The sequence below is a fragment of the Xiphophorus hellerii genome, chromosome 20 (genome assembly GCF_003331165.1).
Source record: "Xiphophorus hellerii strain 12219 chromosome 20, Xiphophorus_hellerii-4.1, whole genome shotgun sequence".
In the NCBI taxonomy this organism is placed as follows: Eukaryota; Metazoa; Chordata; class Actinopteri; order Cyprinodontiformes; family Poeciliidae; genus Xiphophorus; species Xiphophorus hellerii.
This window is the reverse complement of record NC_045691.1, coordinates 21,708,306-21,729,195: the sequence shown is the minus strand read 5'-3', so window position 1 is coordinate 21,729,195 and position 20,890 is coordinate 21,708,306. Positions and strand designations below refer to the sequence as shown.

General features: G+C 40.6%; 1 protein-coding gene across 4 annotated transcripts in view; it reads right to left on the bottom strand.

Annotated features, from left to right (window-relative positions):
* The window catches only part of foxp4 (forkhead box P4), a 115,476-nt gene that overhangs the window by 65,563 nt on the left and 29,023 nt on the right, over positions 1-20,890 (bottom strand). For all 4 annotated transcript variants that reach the window (XM_032548731.1, XM_032548729.1, XM_032548727.1 and 1 more), the window contains exon 2: positions 5,050-5,229. In XM_032548731.1, the coding sequence (XP_032404622.1) occupies positions 5,050-5,220 (171 nt within the window). In that variant the 5' untranslated portion in view covers positions 5,221-5,229. The remainder of the gene's footprint in view (positions 1-5,049; positions 5,230-20,890) is intronic.

Below are 20,890 nucleotides of genomic sequence, written 5' to 3'. Positions count from 1 at the left end.
GCACCCTTCGCCCAGCCACACACACATACACACACACACGTTGAGGTCTGTTAGGATTTATCCTGCTTACATTTCTCCTCTGCTATGCATCATTTCACGTCCACACCCGGCACCTCAACAAAGTGCCCTGCGCTCTCTGCTGCTGCACTCTCACTTTTCCACTTCTTCCTCTTCTACTACTACTACTACTCTGCTCATTGTCTTCCCAGCTTCACGCCCACCACCCCCACCCCCTTACACACACTCCTCGATGATGGGGAAAACCTAGTCATACCCCCCCTCTCTCTTTTTGCTTTCTTCCATCTCTCTGTCTTCCTCCTTTTCTGCTCAGTTCGTTCTGGGGAGGCAGACAGGCCACATTCCACAGGGAGGCCCAGGCGCCCTTTTCTGACACGTCTCAGCTTTACACCCCTCCCTCATCCCTCTGTTTCTTCTTTCCAGCCCACAAATGCCCCCCGATCCCCATGCTGCCTCTTCACTTGTCCTTTTACCTTCATTTTCTCTGAATCAGGGCTCACGCCAAGTCAGACTGGATAAAAAAATCTGTAAGCATGAATTTTAAAGTCTTGATAACAACTTTCAATTATGATTTAAAGTCCAGCCCATTCTAAGACATTCTGGTCTAAAACCATTCCAGTGTAGCTCTGTGTATGTGGCTGAGGTTGCCATCCTGCTGAAAAGTGAACTTGTACCTCAGTATCTATTTTTTTGCAGCTTCAAACAGGATGTCACCATAGCATGATGCTGCCACATCTATCTATCTATCTATCTATCTATCTATCTATCTATCTATCTATCTATCTATCTATCTATCTATCTATCTATCTATCTATCTATCTATCTATCTATCTATCTATCTATCTATCTATCTAGCTATGCTAGCTGTGATTTCTGTCAGGTTCCCAAGGGCCCTGAGGTAAAGACAGTTTTATGTTCTGACAACACGGAACTGTCTACAGTTCTGTGTGTCGGTGTGCGAACTAAAAAACAAGCGTCGGTGCGTCTTTTCCGCTCCAGTGCCCACCGGCATGGTGTTTAAGCACAGTGGTTTCCACTGCACCTTCAGGAGAAAGACTTAAGCGTGGTGAAGGAAAGAAGAGACGGAAATATAAAATATTTTGTCTATACACAAAGCAAAAAGAGGAAGTTCTCCATGTATTTTTTGTTTAGTATTTTAAAAAATTAGATACAGATTGGAGATAATTTTTTGGTTTGTAGTCGTTTCATGTTAAACCTCTTCCATGGAAACCAAAACATTTTTTTTTTCCCATTTAAATGTCAAACATAAGACATAATTTTTATTTATTTATTTTTATTGCAGTCTTCACAATTAAATTGCAAGTGGACAAGAATGAAGCAGTAAGAATCGGTTTTTCATTTCAAGACGCTTATTTTCGTTACACAGACCTTAAGCCTCTTGCGTTGATTGATCCCTTTTTGTGAAACATAAAACGGGTTTTATAAAGTCCCGTCATATCATAAATTTGTTCTGTCTTAAAACAGACACAGATTTTGTCATCTCTTAATACGGTTTCAGTGGTTTAGTGTTTACATTTAAATTGAAAGTTTGACTTATTTGATAGTCATCCAAAGAAGAAAATGAAAGATTAATTAAAAAGTCAGCTGGTTGTTCTCCAGAGCAATCCCATCTGTGCTCTTAACTTGCAGGGAGGAAGACAGTTTGACAGGGACACCTGTAATAGCCTTGTAGAAATAAAATAGCACAGACAGGCAATTCCAATGATTATACCATGATCATAGAAAACCCATCCAACACTAAGAATGGATGTACATAGATATGAAAAAGTGGTCAAATATGTTGTAAAAGCTCACCACAGGAACCCTTAAGATGGGCTGGTGCAAATAGAAATGAGAATCTATGGCAACCAACTGTGTGTGGATGTAACATTTCGTGAACTGAACGCTGGAATCTGGAGGAAAGGTTGTGCTTGTCTTTTGTGGTTTACAGAAAATAGAAGGAAAAATAAGTAAAGTTAGAGAGGGGAAGAGAAAAAGATGGAAAGTGAGAGGGAGCGATGTTCGTGGTCGGTAACCAGCTCAAAAGAGGAAATACCAGGTGCACACACACACACACACGTAAACCCCCCCACGCCCACACGCAAACACACAGGTGCAAAAACACAGAGACCGTAGACGAGCATAAAGACCTGCTTTGTATCAACTAAATGTTTGGTGTTAATCTGTGTGCATTTGTGCATATGTGTGTGTTCTGGAGCTTGCTGAGAAAGCAGGGTGAGGATGCAGTCACGGGGAGAAAGAGGAGGGAGGAGAGGGACGAGAGTGAAGGGCTTCAAGTGTTCTTCACTCACCTAACGCTCCACCATAATAATTAGAGGGAGTAATTTTAGCTTGGAGGAAACCATATTTTTTTCTCTTCTCTGAGTTTTCTTAACCGAAGACAAAGCAGACGGGTTTTAACGAGCCCAGAACTCACACCGACTCTTTGTAACAAGCAGATACTAAAGTCTAACAAAATACCCGAATAAACTATCATTTTATGCAGTACTGGAACTTGTTCGGCACATGCTAATGTTTTTTGATCAAGAAATGGTGGAATCGTTTAAGTCCGTTTTTAGAGTTCAAAAAGATGACTTTATATGTGGCTCTTGTTGCTTTGTGTGCTAAACAGTTTTGCCACCACAATTGTAGCGGCAAATCTTTTGACATTTCTTTAACATTTGGAGAGATCTACTTTGACTATTCAATGCGCTAATCAGACTAAGTAGGAGAATTTAAAAAAGAGAAATCGTGGTTTTAAAAAAATAGATGAATGAAACTGTTTGCAATGCTATTGTTGATATTACCGCCAACTACAAGCCTGTCAGAGAAACTTCAATGATTTTTAAAATGTTTATTTTCTTATCTCAGTGTACATACTGTACATCTTTAAACATTTTCCATAATGGGTGTCTAAGTCATCTCCTCTGACATATAAACAAGGCATCCCCCTTTCTAGAGTGAATGTGACACTTTTCTTAAATAAATTGTAAGCAAATCCGAAAATATGCTTCATCTTTTGAATGCCACATTGTTAAGCAAATCAACAAGAATGAGCAGGTTTCAATCCACGGTTTGTACAAATGACAAATATGCATTTCTGTTGATGGCACACTTTGTAAAAGTACCATTTGTGTTGGCGTGTGTTGGCGTGTGGGGGTGTGCGGGCGTGTGTGTGTGTGGGATGTGATTTGTGTAATGGCCCAGATCCTTCAGGAAAGCAGTCAGCAGACAGTTATTTGTATTTTAAGGAACCGGAAACATGAAAAAAAAGAGGAAAAAAAATAATGCAAAGTTTGATCCAAGATATTCTGGGAAAAGTTTTGACACAATGGACAGTGTGAGTCTGAGTCGGCACATAAATGTTTGTGCAAGCAAGAGTTGCTCTGACACGCAGGAGAAAAACAGCATTAACTTCTGATGCTGCAAGCTGACGTGTTAAACAAAAACAAACACCTCTTCATGAATCAGTGGAGGGGGAAAAAATAACAGACAGAGCTTACTCCCACAACTTGTGACACACAAGTTTACACTCCTTGAGCATCAAAGTGTCTTTGGGTCAGGCAGAGATGTTAAGCTAGCTCTTTTCACTTTTGAGATGTTTCCTTATGTTTTCATGAAATAATATATCAGCAGGAATCTTGTGTGCATGAATTTTTATGGTGGACAGAGTACCAGTGGAATTAGTTGACACATTGTGAGTGGGAGATTATAAAGCACTGATGAGTGGAAGTTTTTCGCTATTGGCACAGGAAAGACTGACAATGACAAGAGGTTGGCCATCTAAATGTTGTCACATCTGTATCCCAGCCTGGTGTGTAGAAGGCATGGGACAGTTTACGCTATGACAAGGTATTAAAAAGTTATGGTTTTCAAGAACATTGATGAATTTTGCATTTTACTGTTCGTGCGATTTAAAGCCCTTCTAATAAGTGACCAGTGTTTTCTTCAGCTATATTTGAAGTTACAAAGTAGTGCAGTGGTGGTTGTCCCCCACCTGAGTAAATGGTAAATTTTTCTGACACCTCTTACAATTTGGAAATATTTAATTAATTAGTTAATATCTGTCTTTAAGTTTAAGAATAAAAAAAATCCAAACTGTTTTTTAAGTTAAATGATAGGAACCAATCTGCAGTTGTCCCCTAAATTTGAATGTTTTGTGGCATTAGTGGCTCTTATTTCACAGTGAAGGTGGAGGGAAATGTAAGATATGCAGTGATGAACCCAAAACTGCGAGTTAAGGACAGTTGGATCAAGGATTATAACTTCATCACATGATCCACCGCTTGAACCAGCTGAACAAAACAACATCCTCTTGTCATGGTTTTTGCTTTTTTGTACATACAGAAGCTTCTTTTTTGCTACATCACTGAACGCGACAGAGAGCAGGCACCTGTGGATGTGTGCAGTATGATGTACCTACAGTGCTGACGGAAAAAGCCAAATTCCCATAACGTCATCTGAGTTGTCCATGATACATTAACATGTGTGCTAAGCACAGGATGTGTGAAGTAATCTGTAAATAAAGAAATGAGCTGGTTCCAGATTCCTACAAACAATACGTCAAGAGCAGAGCAGCAAAACTAAATTTAACCAGTGATAATTCTGGATTTTTGCTGTAGGTTTTGTATGAAAATAAATATACAAAAACATATCCCAGATGTTGTATTATTTTACTCACAGTGGAAGTGATTACTGTTTTACTGTTTCAAATAAAAGCACTTGGATAATATGAGCATTTTTTTGTTGTTGTTTTAAATTCTTGTGTAATTGTTGTATGCCAGGATATCATGAAAAAGTACGGTATTTTACTCAATGTTATTACAACAGTAAACAGACGTGCCCATGCCTGTTGTGTACAAATTGTTCTGTACAATTTCCTGTGCATAAACATGTTGCACAAGTTACTGATGTTGTAAAAAAAAAAAAAAAAGTCTTCCTCTGAACATGGAGTCAAATGCATGCATCTCATATGAACTGAAGCACACACGGGGCCAACAAGCACACACACACCCCCCCACACATGCCTACCTGTTGCTGCTGCAGGTGCAGTAAGTCGACCGGACTGATCTCCCCATTGGTGTCTCCATTGGACCCACCCTCTCTGCCTCCCCCTCCATCAGATTGGCTGCTTAGGCTGCTGACTCCATTTTGGTTGGACGGTGTTGTTCGAATGGTCTCAGAGGCTGATTCCACCATCATCACTGGCACCTATGTGGAAAGACGTGAAAGGAGGAAGATCAGTCTCAAGTGATCACAACAGATTCAGTAAAATGCTTACCGGACTAAACAAGCATAACTGGAAGTTTGACAAATACACAGCATGGGACTGTGTGTGTTTATCTAATATTTAAAAAGACCTTTGGGGATTAACTTTTCACACACAAGTACATACAAAAAAAACACCTTTAGCAGAAACTTTTTTTTGTACTCGTGTGAATGTGGGTCCCGACATTCATGGATTAGGATCAGATGAGCAGCAAATCTAAACTGACAAGGCTCTTAATACTCCACTATACAGTTAAATAACACACACATTTCTCCAATAATCAGATATGGCATGTGTGCGCTGTGTGCAAGCCGGGATCAGGTTGGTCTTTGAGACAGATCTGTTTGATGCACCTTCAGAGGGGCCTCCCTAATTAGAGAGTGTTCCCTGCACAAAAACCTGACAAAACGAGCCGTTCCTGGATGTGTTGTTGTTTTTTTTTTTTTGAGAAACAACGCCTTGCAAACACACAGGAGCATTTGCCATCGTTAGGAGCCAAAGCGTGGGAGAGCGGAGACGTACGCACACAGAGCGCACAGACGCACACTCACAGCAAAACAAAACAAACCTTCACACAAGAACGCAGGGCTGTGAGCTCCTAATGACGGCCTCTATCTCGTCTTTCTGCCTCATCCAGTTTTGGAAATTAGCGCACACAAGTGCACACTTTTAAAGGGGGAAAGTTCGGCTGCTTTTATTTCAGCTACCTGGAGTGGGTACACAAAACGCCATCGAGGCATTCTACCCGCCTCCTGTGTTGCGACTGTGTGTGATTTTCAGAGGCGTACAAGCCATGCCTTCTGGGGAAACAATAAAAGCCATTTCATGAGAGGATCTAACTTTTCTTTTCCTCTGAGGCAAGAACAGGTGAACTTGCGTGTGTGTATGTGTGTGTGCATATATTTTTTTTATTTTCTGTGAGACTGACAGCGGGTGCGGGTGTGAGAGATTGCTGGTGGCTTTGTTAATGGAATGCTGCCAGATGCTTGCAGACGGACAGGGACCTGAGCATATTACTGAGTGTGGGATACAAGCATGTGCAGGCAGATGGGCTGGTGGGTGTGCTTGTTAAATGGGCTGCTCTTTCAAAGCACAGAAATACATTTTTCTTGCTGAGGTGGCATCCTGCTAAGTTGATAGTTGTATTATTTTCCTAAACTTTTCACATTACCTGATGATCTGTTCTGCTGACTGTTGTTATGAGGAGGTTACACAATAATTTGTAATGCATTTTATTTGAAAATATTAGACACGCCAATGATTTGAAATTTTTATAATGCATCTCTGACAAAACAAATTTTGCTTTGTGGTTTATATTGAACAAGTCTTGCCCTGAAGATAGTTAAACCACAACTTCTCTATAAAAGAGTTGTTGCTAATTAAAACATTTTCCAATACGAGATACTAAACTTTTAAGCTTTGTTTCTATTGGTTGACTATAATGATGTGGTCAACAGTCATCTATATCCAAGTTTCATCTATTCCACATGTTATTTAGTTTGACTTTCTAAACTGAATCTTAAGACACTACATTTGCTGATTAGAGATCCACAGTAAGGAGGTTAATCCCCACCTTTGGGAACTACTGATTTAGGCCAAACAAAAAAAATCTAACAGAAGAAATCTAAAAAGAAGTTGTTGAAAATATTTAAACAAAGTCAGAAAGGAAGTTTGGATGACCTCCAAGTTTTTGGCAATGAGAAAGTTTCTTAAATCTAATGTATTATGCTGCCAGTGAATTTTGCTCAGCTGAACCTAAACCTGACCGTTTCCAATAGTTCAAACCTTCATCCAGTAAAGGCAGCACCACCTGATAAATTACTAATCTAGTGGTGTAGCATAACATTTACAATGAATGCCTCTAATTCTTAATGATTAAACAAGTTGGTGGTGTGCAACGCCTTTTTAGCTGTTTGCTCATTTTAACTGTAACTGCTAATAAAGAAACTTCCCTTGGCTACGTCATTCACGGCAACCCAGCGTATTTGTGCCAGAACCAGAGATGGCGTTCTTGAATCATTGTCTCCACAACGTCCTTAAACATCAGCTTGACGATATGCGCCATCACATGGATGCCCCAAAGCCAGCTAACCTTTGCACATGTCTGCTTTTGTGTGACTGTCTCGGTCTGCAGCTCGGAGGCGTAGTAGCTACAACTTTACTTCAGCCACCTGTGACGCCTCAGTCCTTTCATAAAATCCACAGAGATGGCAAAAAAGGTGGCTAGGTTCTGACTTCAAAGCCTTTCACAACATGGTTTTGTAGTAAACACACAACTATGTACTACCTCAACCACCATGAGTTGGTTCACTTGAAATCGCACAATGTGATCACAGGCAAAGTGAGCATGTAGATCATGTAGCTGAGATTGTGGAATCAAATTGGCATGGCTTACAAATTGTGGCCTCCTCCTGCAAAGGATTTTCCCAAGGCTCAGTGCTGTTTTGCACTCTTCACTGTTCAAATGGAATGCTTTAAATCCGAGCAAAGTTATTAAGCGCTATCCTTGGCATGTTATTGTCTTGATCAAATTCTGCTGATCAAAGTACTTGAACATTGCAAGATAATACGCTGCATCTGTTTAGTCTCAACCAGCACACTAAAAAGCAGTTGTTGCTGTCTTTCCCATCTAAAATGTCACACTTGTTTAGCAATCTCATATTAAATCTCCTTGTTCACAGTGACAACAGGTTTAGTACTCCCTCCGGACGTGAACCAGGGGGGTAATTTGGTGAGGCAATTTCAACCCTCCATTCCAGGTCCCTTCAGTTGATCCAGAGGTGTAATAAATATGTGTAAATCACAAAACAAAACCAATTTCTGAAAGAGGCCTAAGTGTTTTGCGGAAAATGCTGTTGTATTCCCAGTATCAATTCTTCTGATACTGAGAATACAAGTATCAATTCTTCGGGGAATTCAGGACTGAGAAGTGAAGTGTTATTGCGACATTTAAGGTTAGTCACTTATTGTTGGACCTCACTCCTCTTGCTTTTCGCCTCCATCTCATCCACTTCCTCTTTCCTCCAGACCTCTCATGGGTCAAATTACTCCCTGAGGTAATATTATGAAATGAGGCATAGTGCTGAGTGATCAGCACATCTTGCCACACAGTCCACTGACTTTGCACTGCAGTAGAAACTCCTCACATCATCACACATTTCACCAAGCATGAATCACCAGGCTGCTATCTAGCCTACGCTAAACTGAGCAGTCCTGTAATGTACTGTACACCCATCTGCTTCTTACTCTTCGTCATTGACCTTATTAACAGTGAAGACGAGGCAGATAAAGAGACGGAGCTCACAGGTGGACAAGGACCTAATGGGAAAGCGGGGTATGTGCACAGCTCACGCCCTGCTTTCGCACCCAGTCACTGTGGGGCTATGCTCGTCTAAAGGGTGTGTACTTTGTCATATCCTGTAATGGGTGTATATAAGCTGGTGTAATGGAGGTCGGGAAAAAGGCAGGGGCATAAATCTACCCTGAAGTCTTTGATTAGGGTTATGATACACACATACACACACAGAGAGACAGCTTTAAGTGTTTCTGGCAGTGAAGAGGAGCTACCCGTGCAGAGACCTGCCTCAACCCGCCGTCACTCTTTCTGCATGTCTTTTTCTCGCACTTTCAATCTCCCCACATGCTAAAACCCCTCTCTCTCTCTCTTTTTTGAGCTGAACCCCTGACCTGAGAGTGTGTGTGGAGAGACATTCCCACTACCCCGAGGGGACTGAGCGAGGGAGGGGCACAGATCAGAGAGATAAAGAATGTTTGGAGGAGAGGGAAATAAAAGGCCTTTTTTGCCTTTTAATTGGGATAGCGAAGACAAGAAGCGAAATGGGACTCAACATGTTTCTGATGACTCTGGCATATGCATGCTTGTGGGTGTGTGTGTGTGTGTGTGTGTTTGTCCAGGAGGCTGACATCTACCTTTGTACTGTAATGGATTAGCTCACAGCAAGCACAGAGTGCATGTGTTTATATGTGCATCTGTCGTGATTGATGAGCGGGAGAGGAATTAGGATGAGTCCTGTTAAGACACGCTGGTTGTTCAGAAGTTCCCGAAAATTTTAGCACTATTAATAATCAGAACTCATCGCTCCCGCTTCTTCCCACTGCTGCTCGCCCTGGGTGTTTAGAGTTCAAACAAGCCGAGCCAAATGCCTAGTGAGCCAGCTCACCGTTGCAGACTCTCTGGCTTTGTCCGAGGGATTGGCCCTGTCAGATTCCTCTTGGTCACTGCTTGTCAGCCATGGAAAGCCAGACCAGATTTACTTTTTTGGTGCGCAAGGGGGGAGCGAGTTGTATACAGCTTGCATTTATGTGTGCATCTGTGTTTACAGCAGCTTAGCGAGATAATAAGTCTTTATCATGTTATGCCTCATGTGGGAATATTTGCAGCAGTCCCAGAACGCCTGTTCTGTTTCCTCTGCCTTGCATCAGCTCACAGGAACGCTGCTTATTAGGCAAAGAACTGAGAGAATAAGACTGGGAGGGAGGGCATGCACAGGAGGGGAAGAGGGTGGCAGGGTACAGGAAAAAAATGTCTCTGCCAGTATCTACACTCTATCATCCATTGACTTTAATCTGACTATTGAATTATCTTTCCTGCACTCTGTTTGCTGACTTTCTCCCCTCTGGTTACGGTAGCTGGTTCAACCCTGGAAAACATTAAAGTCTTCAAACCTAAAATAGAATCCACATAGGTTATTCCTATCATCTTTCATAGTTCAATCAATATTTGTGAACAAGAGAGAAAGACTCTCCTAGAGACGGCATATCAGAGAGCTGGGAGCCTAACCTGTTTTGTAATCAGGCAGCAGAATCCTGAGGAGCCTCTGTTGACTTGTGAATTTATAAAGTATTTGGTTTACTAGTCGAGTGACGGAAGTTTTCTCCAGCTATAGGGACCCTAAACTAATGTGTTACCATCCTTCATCCCTTTGCTGCACAGCACCAGAAAACTGTCTGTAAGCAGAATCCTGTATTTAGACATATTTGGCAATATTCTGTGGTCCAGAACAACCCAAACAGCCATGGTGTGTACACACATAGCACTCTTGTCAATGTAAGGCCATTTTAAAACTGCAGCTAAAAAGGTACATACTCCTTATCAGTTGACTGTCGGTTCAACTCAAACAGGTATATCATAACCAGGTATAGTCATACTATAGAGTATTCATATTTTGTACGATCTGATTTTTTTTGGAAAAATGCTAATAAAGATAGCAGTCTTTTATTCTGCAACAAATAAATTGTATAAATCGTTTTATTATGACTGTAATCAGCGCTGCTGCTCCCCCAAATCCTGCTGTAAACTGCTGGCCAGCTGGGTAAAACTAGGTTTGTACACTTTTCTTGTGCTTACAAGAAAGACTAGATTTGGCAATATCCTCCAGTTGTGAAAACATGGACGGTGGGTGTGGAAACAAACTAAAGGAGCACAACTGATCACTCTTTGTAAAGAGAGGCTGCTTTCAAACTGCATTTGGTGAGCTAAAACATGAATGCCTGTTACGCAGTGAACTGCCGGTCGATTACCTGAAAAGATAACCCCACTATTTATTTGGATAATATCAGATTGTTGTATTTGTGTTATTGTACAGCAGTTGTTTTTTTCAGTTTTAAATGCAAACAATTATATAACGTTAAAGATTTTATCTTAAAATGTTTTGTGTTAACAATGTGATATAGTGCAATTTGTTTGTTTTAGTCCAAATTACAACAAATTAACCCAAAGCTACAGGTGAATTTATAAAAGATTTTATTAACCCCAACTTGAGGGGGTTTATTTCATTATAACTAGCACTCACAATTAAAATACATCCCTATAGTATGTGTCTCTGAGTCCAGAAAAACTCCCTATTTAGTATCAGTTAGGCAGCATTAGGATTTGTAAAAAGTGTCAAAGTATTAGGGGCTCTGCTTTTTATTTATGCTTTTGACAGGGACATGAGCTTTGACATGAAGACGAATTGTAATTTAGCAAACACAAGTTACACACCCATATTCTCACACTGCAGCTCTGCAAATCTGGCAAAGATCCCCATCCTACATAAACCAGGACGTTGGTCCTGAGGGTATATGATTAAACCCCAAACCCAGGATAAAACCCCAACGACCAGATCTGGGCTCTTATGTCCCCATCAGTCTTGTTTTGCATTTATATATAAGACAAACAAGAAAAATTAGGAAAAAATAGAAATGTCTTGAACAGTGACTTGCAATTTGGCATAGAAAACAATAAATAAGTTATTTATTCTCATTCACTTATGCATGCAAGCTAACCATTTGAACTAGGTGATTCCTATGCCTAAAAAGACATATTGAAAGGATTTGCTTAAAACACACAATCACATAGTTTTCTCTATATTTTTCAATAAACAGCTATAAGCATTGAGTGCAATAACTAACACACACTGCTTAATCTGTTCTGTCTGGGGGATGCTAAAAAAGTGTGGTATTTTTGAGCTTCAATGCCATGAAAAATAGAAGGTCAGAGGATGGCAAAACATTTTATCAAAAACGATACACCAAAATATGACAGTCAAGTCTCCAGCAGAAAACCAGACCAGACAAGTCAGGTAAACTTTCACACAGAGCTAAAGTCAGCTGCTAACAGCACTCCCTCAGGCCTCTTTGGCTTCAAGCCATCGCTAGCATGTTGGCTAACAGCATCTAGCTAATGCTAGGTGTCTACAGCTGCCCTGGCCCGACTCCAGCGCTAACAGGTGAACTCCATTATTCTAGACAGATAGTTAGCAGAGAGCCCGTATCTACAACAGACTGCCTGGAAGGTTATAAAGGGCGTTGACAACCTAGAAGGAGAATATAGTGGCAATAGCCTCCAGGTATGACCTCGAGTGTGCTGTGCAGCTGCCTATAAAGGTTTTCTTTTGGTGAATGGAGAGAAAAAAGGGGTGATTGTGATGATCTCTTTTCTCAGGCAAACAAAGGTTTGTTTGTTTGTTTGTTTTATTAACTGCCACATGGCAATTTGACTCAACTGGAAAAATGAATTTTAACACAGAAATGTGTGACCTACAAAATCAGGATGAAGGCAGCCTACATCACTCAGTGACAACCTCAACAAGGACAATGAAGAAATAAACTGCTTATCTACTAAAGAAACTGGATGTTCAGAGAATCCCATTTCCACTAATGTTAATGGGAAGTTGAGTGGAAGGATAAACTATCTCAGAAAAAGATGGAAAAAGGTAGAAAAATAACATAGTAAAAGATTACAGACTTGAAGAGATCAAGAAGCAAAGCCCATTAAAGAGCTTAGGTTGTGACGTTTCCACTGTCGGTGATGATTTGAAGAGTCGTGTCACCTGCTCATCAGGTGTTGGTCCACTGTGTTAAATCAAGTCCCGGTTTAATCATTTGTGCTGGATTGGCCAGTGAAAATCTGTTATCAAAAGCACAGAGGATATATGATGTGCTTGCATGAGGAAGATGAGAGTCACCTAAATCAACAATGCAGAAAGCTGCTATTAAAGCAGCCTGGGCTTCCTTAATGCCTCGGCAGAGCCACAGGTTCATTTCCTACTATTATACACTGCATAAGAACTATAGTACGTAGTTTGTATTAAATCTTATTTTGGTTTTACTTGGTAATAATATTCTACTTTTCTGGGAAGCTAAATGGCAGCAGATATAGGCAATAGGCTAAATGTGCCAATGGGTTGTCATTAGTCGTAACCCTACATCTGATCTATACTATATACATATAAGCTTAACTTTCTTTTTAAACTGAATTACTGAAATAAATTAACTTTTCTGCAATATTCTAACTCTTATTGATGTACAGTGCAATACCATATTTGTAACCTTTCCCCTTCCTCCTAGGCATGCATCTTTGTTTGCTCTTGCATGTGTGAACTGTGAGCCTGCTTCGGCCGCCTGCACCTCTTTGAAGACAAAGTCCCTGTTTACAGAGCCCATAAAGATTAGCCTCCCTCAGTCAGGTGGGTTCGGGAGCCATAGGTAAACACACAACGCATTCCGCACCGGTGAGATCGCTCCGTATGCCGGGGTGTGTGTGTGTGTGTGTGTGTGTGTATATGACCGGGGCAAACATCCACTCCTGCCTTCACCCTGACCGTTACTTTAGAGTGCAGTAAGTGATTTACCAGCTCGCAGACTGCCGTCTGTTCGAAAAATGCTGGAGACAGACACAAAGATACACACAAATATTTGTAGAGGGAGCGGACTTCATGCGCACCTCATTTATCTGGAAATCGCACGTTGTACATTCTTAAAGAGGTAAAGCACACGTGTGTGACTCACATTTACTAGTTGGAAATTAACCTGCCCTCACAGAGGTGAAAAAAAAACCCTGTTTTCACCTTAATTTCTCAGCTAGTGGAGACAGAGGTCAGCTGCAGCATCGAATATCGCTAAGTCCGTATTTAACATGGAAGTACAGAGGTGAGGAGGAATGCAGGGCAAGAAGTGGAAGAGCTGTTTAAAAAGCCAATGTGCCTTTATTTGGATCTAAAACCAGCTAGAGCGCCGCAGAGCAATTAGCAGCAGAATCCTATGAGAGCTCTTTATTAGAATGACCTTCACTGTGAGGGTAGGTGGGGGCCAGGGAGTGGGGAAGAAACACAGGAAGAGGATGGAAAATTTGGAGGAAAACATAAGAAGACAATCATTGGGGAACATATGCATGATATGAAGGTAAAATAGATGAATAAACCTTGGAGCTTGATCAAAATTGATTGTAATAAAAAATAATCAAAATTTTGACAGTATGATTTCATCAAGTATCACACTTTCATGGTGTTTACATAAAAATATGAATATAAAGCAGGATCACGGGTATTTTTTTAATCTAAATGTAACACTTTTTCCCACTGCTTTTAAATTTAGGAGTAAATTTAAAGTGCTCATTTTTGATTTCCTATGGTCTTTTTACGATAACGTAAGTAATTAGTCTGCTGTTGTAGGGCCCACAGACAGCTGATAAACAGAAATGCTGTTTGTAGATATATATATTTTCTGTGACCGGAAATGTTTCAAAACAGCTGAAGTAAGAAAAACGTAGTGCCATTTCAGCGACTTGACTGGTTATACAAAAGATGGTGGCGAAAGCTACACTCTACAATATTTCATGCTGCCCAAGAAAACTCCAGTTACTCCATGAAAATAGCATGATTGAAAAAATATGAAGCTTTGAAATCAAAATCACAGTAACATTGCTATCATATGTTTATTCTTCCTATTCTCTGCTAAAAGTGTTGCTCTATCGCAGCCTAAATGATTTGTAAGTCTTTTTACTTCTTACAGGAGGAATAGAGCACCATGTCTATGCAGGTACATGTGAGAAAAAGGACTCCCTCCACCTAATATTTAACAAGGAAGTGATCTACTGCTAAATCAGATTTTCTTCTATTGTCATTGAGAACATCACCCAGTTTTTACATTTAATTAAATGGGATAAAAACTGAGGATGAAATAGATAAAAAAGAAATGTATTATATGAAGTGGTAAATGTGCCAATGGTTGCCTTTAGCAGAGAAATAATTTCATTTATGATCAAAATTTGCATTACAAGGCAGATGAAATGATTTAATAATACCTGGAAAATGGGCAACAGCAACTTTCAATAATAAAGAGTGACAATGGGTTTAAAAATAGTGCTTTAAAAAAATAAATAAATATCAAAGTGGACATGATATAATTTTATACATCGGCTTTCAAGTCGGGCACTTCGCATTTCCTAGTTAATTAATAGATTGGATCAGAGCGAGTTTAATCAAATATAATTGAATAAGTCCACAGTAAAAAAAAAAAAAGAAGAAGAAAAAAAAACAGGCCAGACTTTAAAGGAGACATGCAGAGAGAATGATAGCATGTCCAGTTCTCAAATTAATTGAATTTTAGTACTTTTGAACTTGGTCCAAGCTGTTGCAGAGGTAATTAATTCGTATCCTATCCAAAAGTGCTAAAACAAGATGATATCCCTAGGCATTATGTAGGGATGAGCACAGAAACAAAGTTTTTTTTTTTTTTTTTTTTTTTCGGGGGGGCAATGTAATAAAAAATAAACACTGGTGTCTGCCAATGACAGCCCCTATAATATATTGCAGATTGTTGTTAGTTTTATGTTCTTTTCATCCTTTTTCTCCTTTTGTCTTACAGGCCACAACTAAAACATTAATAATTTCTCAGGCAGTTCTCATTGTATTAAAAAATGTCTCCTTTATAATTTATCAGAGAAAGAAAAATCTTTGTTATAGTGACAAGCGTGCTAATTAATAGAAGTAGAAGGAACATTGAGAGAGTTCATACTAATTTGGAACATGCTAATATTAATAGAATAATTTATGGTGTAGTATAAATAAATTACTAGGGTAATGCGTTTGAAAAAGGGATGGCTTCAGTTCAATTTAGGAAAAAAAGGGTGAAAAAAATTGTCTGGCTCTTGGACAGGGGCATTAAAAAGAGCTATTTCACCAGAGCAGAAAAAGGAAGAGACAAACTAAACATGCTCTGTTCACTTTTAAAATGCATCAATATTTCAGTCTGTTAATGAAAATTGGATGAAGAACACTTGTATTTTCCCGCCTTGTTATTTTCATTTGGAGTTAAAGGACTTGTTTAGTGGTGAATTTGTGCGGAATCTGCAAAAGGGTGCTGCATATTTAATTTTGTATTTTTTATTTTTCAGTCTTTAAAGAAGCTATTCTCTTTGGCTTTATGTAAACTAAAAGCTGCGTGCCAGGCAGGCTTCAAGACAGGCGGGTAAAACAAAAAGGGAGAGAGAAGTGGACTGGGTCATTACCGTCCTTATTACTCCTCATTAAAACACACCCATCACAGAGACATTTTCTGCGCACGTGTCCGAATGCGTGCGCGTGCACGTCCCTGGTGTCCCTGATGCGCACGTGTGCGTCCCCGTGCAGAAGTGACAAAAAAAAAAAAGAGAGAGAACAATATAATTGGAGAAATGTACGCAGTAATAATAGGTATTCACAAAATGATAATTCATATTAAACAGAGTGCACAAAGTCAGCCTCATTTGCATGTTTTAGATTATATGCATTTCAAAAGTAATTTCCGCAGGGCATATGAATGACATTAATTCCCGAGCGGGTTCTGCTATAGACCTCAAACTATCAAACACTCAAACATTTAACAGATGAAAAAAAGAGGGAGCTGGAGCCTCGGCAAGGGGAGATTTCAAGGTTAAAGTATCTGAATGTTAATTTTAAACTTCTGTCTTGTTTTTTTTTTTTAAAGTCGCTCCACAGAAAACTAAGAGTTCCGTTACTCAAAAGTGTTATTTTTTCTTCTTCCTCTCGTTATTTCTCAGCCGTTAAAGTGCGCGTGTTTCTCATACCAGTCCGAGAAGGACACCTTCCCTTCCAATCAGCCACCGTTTCCTCGCTTATGCAGCTCTCAGGTTTGTCTGGCCTGACACACACTGTGAGTCATGTGAAGGTTCCACTCCACAAGCAGACTGGCCCAGTTCAGCAGAGAGAAGGAAAAGAACAGTAGTCCAACGTTAGGTAACATTAGACTGAGGGGAGAGGGAGAGCTGAGAAAAAGAATGTGGTGACGGGAGACAGAGGGATCCCTCTCCTCGTCTTTTTGTTCAGAGAAAGCGAGCTCGGGGCAGGAAACGGGCTTGATGAGTGTGTGATTCCAACGGAAAACTCGAATTCCGCGGACAACATTCTTTTCTCATTAGGGAATCTGGATTGCAGACGCTCTCGAGCGCTGGAGCATCAGACGGAGACAATGTGTGCTGTTATCCACCTGTTATCCTGTCAAGGATTTGGCAAAGGCGCAGATACGTAGCCGGAGAAAAGAGGGAAAGAAAGAGCAGAAGAAAGGGGCCCGGCATGTCTGCGTCTTGTTTGTGGTTTGTCTTCATCTGTAAACAGAGCTGCTGCCGCTGTGAGCGAGTTAACATGTCATTATCTCATTACGAATTGATGGCTTCAGAGCAGGGGATTCAAGCTGTTTTGTTTGTGAGCGCTCGGTGACTGATGCTAAGCAAACACAACAACCACAAAACATACATACGCCGGCAGATGAGAAGAAAACTCCAGCAAACATACACACCCACACTATTTTAATTGTATCTCTCTGAACATACTCTAATTTAAAAAGAAGCAATTGAGCTAGATGAGCGTTTGTCCTTCTTCACCTTTTCTATAATCTTATTTGAGTGACTGTCAACCCTTTACGTTTCACTTGGGAGTGAAAAATGCTTCATGAACACATAAATATTTGCAAGGAAATTGTCTGATAAATGAAATCAGATCATTTTCTTTTGCCTCATTCTTGGTTCTAGAGACTGTTCAGAAACTCAAAAATTCAATTGGCTATGAGGAGAGAAGCTTTAGAGGTAACTATTTTCAGTATCAGATGTTAAAAATAAATTCAGAGTTCTAGGAATCTTGTGCAAGGAAACCGAAATGTTTTTGGTTCATTCAGGCTGCGAGAGAGAGCAAGGCTTTCAGCAAGTAACAGGAAGGTTGAACGGAGTAGCGCAAAGTTGCCTTGTTTTATTCCTTTGAGTTTTCAACCTCTGTATGAACGGGAACACGCTAGGTCTGGAAATCTTGGCAGCCCAGACATGTCAAAATTAGGCAAGGATTTACATTCTATAGGGAAAACACTGAATGATGCTTTAATAATTCTAGCCAAAACGATTGCTAATATAGGACGTAAATTCCAGTTTAAAATGTCAAAAACATCATGATTTTTTTTTTTTTATTTTAAAACATGATTTTAAAACTCTGTTTCACAGCGACTGCTCTCTAGCAGCACTGCTACGGCCACATAAGCTGATTTATCTTTAATTTATTCAATCCAAATTTAAAGAACTAAGAGTGTATATGGGAGAATACCTAGAGAAAAAAACACATATTGGGGGGCCAGGGAAACATATTTGTTTCTCTCACATGATAAATTCCTTGCTTCTTTTTTTTTCTTACCCTTTTTCATTTCTTTCCCAGCCAGTCATCACAGATCTGTTCATCTGAGAAAGATGATAGCAGAAAGAAAAGAGGATTAAATCCTAAAGACACGGACCAATTTACTGTGCCACAGGGCAGCTGTGGGGCGCAAGTATCGAACAGGGTCTGTCTGTCTTAACGAAATGACCATCAGGGTGCAGCGTTCTCCGTTGGTCCACTCTGCCTTATCGATGCTGCGCTGCTCTGTCCATTCAGCAGCAAAGAGCCTTCCTACGGCTGCAGCCCGGCTCTGGATCAATGTCATGAGGAAATGCAGACAAACTGCTGCTAAACAGACCGGCCCCTGCCTGGAAGGCTCACGTTGCTTCCAGCTCCCCCTGGTTCAGATCGTTCCTCTAATGGAGGCCTCCGCTGGGGCCCCCGAGGGCCCCCTAACCACCGAAAACAGGCCCCTAAGGATTCACTCCCTCCTCCTTTTCTTTTTGTTATCTCCTCATCCCTCAATCGTTTTCCGTCCACAAAGCGATATCGATCTCATCCTGTTTAATCAGAAGTGTTGACTTGTGCTCGTATGCTCACAGCTTCACTGCGAGAGCCGAATCTGTGTGTTTTAGCCACTTACTGCAAAAGTCAGCCTGACTATTTGGGGTAGCAAAAAATAAAAAAAATAAAAGAATACAGAGAGTGGAAAAATCCCTCTCTTTCTCAATCCCAATAAACACTGCTGGGACCCCTCATTACACTGATCTTGACTAATCATTCTGCCGCATTTGTCTTCTGTAATAAAGTTGAAAATAGAAAGAGATGAAAAAAGGGAGCGATGGAAAGAACCTGCATATTTGTAATTTCTGATTGTTTACCTTTTTCACGGCAAATTGATTTTTACATCTCCTGTTACTGGAAGCTGTGCGGGCCCGGCTGCCAGGCCCGTCTGACTCTGGCCTCGACTGCCAAACCCAGCCAATGGGCTTTATGACCTGGCTCTCCGGAGGACGTTTAAGGCTTTCAACTCACAAGTCATTTCAGTGATACAATACTGCTTTTGTCCTGACCACCTTTGTTGTTTTCTTTCTCTCTCTGCTGACTCCCACTCTTTCTTTCTTTTCCCTCACTTTTCATCTCCTTGTTACCAAATCATTTTCCACCGGCTGAGGGCTGGTCATGCAGACCTGGACCTACTTCTTTGTCTATTCCTGTTTGTTTACAGAACCTGGGTCCGTTCCATCATGACAGGTTAACTCTCAATCTGAAAACCCAGAGTGAAGGAAATCCAACAGCTAAATCCCCCAGATGACATTTGAGGGTTGCTGTGGAGCGAGACCAGCTGAAGCTGCTAAGGGTCACTGTGGTGGCTGGGTGGTGCACTGTGGTTGGGATCTTCCAGGACTCTGGCAGGACTGAGGTTTCCCTACAGAGACCTCCACTGAGCCAGGCAGCAGGCCTGAGCTAAACTGAGGCCAGAGCCAAGAATAGTCCCGAGTACAGAGGGCAGACCTAGCGGTGTGTTTGCCTGGTAAAACCCAAACAAACAACCTGAATTGGAGGCCTTGAGTGAAGTTCAGGCCAGATGCGAAAGAACAGCAGAAATCCACACAACATACGCAAAGACCGCTGTACGATACAACAGTGGCTGAAATAGACCTGCGGAGAAAGATTTGAACCTTGTACATGCAGAACTGAGTCATGCCACCATGCCTCGGCAGAGCGCACTTTTGTGAACCTCTGCCCGACACAGGGGCCTCTCCGGGTGTGTTTTGTGTGCGTGTCCTGCTCATGCTAACTGAGGTTCCTCAAGATCCCTTCCATATTCATACTAATGAGAGAAAACGGCCAGAAAACCTCTGCTGTAATTACTCCCTAAGGAGCAAGGCTTCAGCATGGCCACGGTGCATGAATAAATACACACTTTGCACACACACACACACACTAAAAATATACAGTGTGATGAAACATTGGAGACAGCGAGAGGCTGACATTTAAGTGTGTTTGTATGTTGCGCACAGGAACACGTGTGTATATTACTAGGAATGAGATCATGTCATTATAGGAAATTTAAGGGCATCTGCTAATTAGGAGTGGGTCACACAGGTAATTGCGTGTATGTGAAATAAAATGTACATAAACAAATATTACCACTCTTCTGCTCACAATTTAATTCTGCCTTTGTGGATGCAAATCTCAATTTTCAAGGTTTACAGTCCATTCTGTGAAAAGATAAAAACAATGTATGTAGTGAAGATTTTTATATTGATTTCAAGCTGCACATACATAATTAGCACAAATAGTAGATGGACATTTGGATGGAAAAAAGAAGTATTACTTCAAGACCTTATTTCCCATCTTATTATCTAAATCTATCCATACATCCATTGCATATGCCCGCTTACGGTTACAGGGAACATCACATATCTCAAGAGATCATTGGGCAAAATGAGCGGACTCCTTTTACTGGATTTCAGATTCTATTTATTTTTTCCATACTTATCCCTGGAAAAACTCAAAATCAAATTTCATGCGTTTTAGTCTTCACGGGAACACTGTAAAAATGCCAACGCTATTTTGTATGAGTTTGCCCGTGCATCAACTCAAATCCCGAGGAGACAATTGAACCGGCAACTTTTTGAAATCTCCATTCTTGCCAAAGATTCTGATTGCTGACTCTTCA